Source organism: Mesitornis unicolor, unplaced genomic scaffold, assembly GCF_000695765.1.
Source record: "Mesitornis unicolor isolate BGI_N332 unplaced genomic scaffold, ASM69576v1 scaffold35451, whole genome shotgun sequence".
Lineage (NCBI taxonomy): Eukaryota > Metazoa > Chordata > Aves > Mesitornithiformes > Mesitornithidae > Mesitornis > Mesitornis unicolor.
This window is the reverse complement of record NW_010166366.1, coordinates 811-1109: the sequence shown is the minus strand read 5'-3', so window position 1 is coordinate 1109 and position 299 is coordinate 811. Positions and strand designations below refer to the sequence as shown.

The 299-nt window shown below is 68.9% G+C and overlaps 1 protein-coding gene across 1 annotated transcript in view; it reads left to right on the top strand.

Annotated features, from left to right (window-relative positions):
- The window catches only part of LOC104548820 (forkhead box protein F1-like), a gene marked incomplete at both ends in the record, with an annotated part of 735 nt that extends 506 nt beyond the window's left edge, over positions 1 to 229 (top strand). Inside the window, one exon of the mRNA XM_010194940.1 lies at positions 1 to 229. Within this exon, the coding sequence (XP_010193242.1) occupies positions 1 to 229 (229 nt within the window).
- Positions 230 to 299: the final 70 nt, after the last annotated feature.

The window sequence follows — 299 nt, the reverse complement described above, 5'->3', positions numbered from 1 at the left end:
CTGCTGCCCGGCGGCGGGGTGATGGAGCCGCACTCGGTTTACTCCAGCACGGCCTCGGCGTGGGCCCCCACCGCTTCGGCGGCCTTGAACACCGGCGCGTCCTACATCAAGCAGCAGCCCCTCTCGCCCTGCAACCCTGCGGCCAACCCTCTCCCCTCCGGCCTTTCCACGCACTCCCTCGACCAGTCCTACCTGCACCAGAACAGCCACAATCCCGCCGAGTTGCAAGGTAAGGGGCGGACAGGCGTGGGACAGACCCCAGTCCACGGGGGAGGGGGGGGCGAAGGGGAAAACTCCAC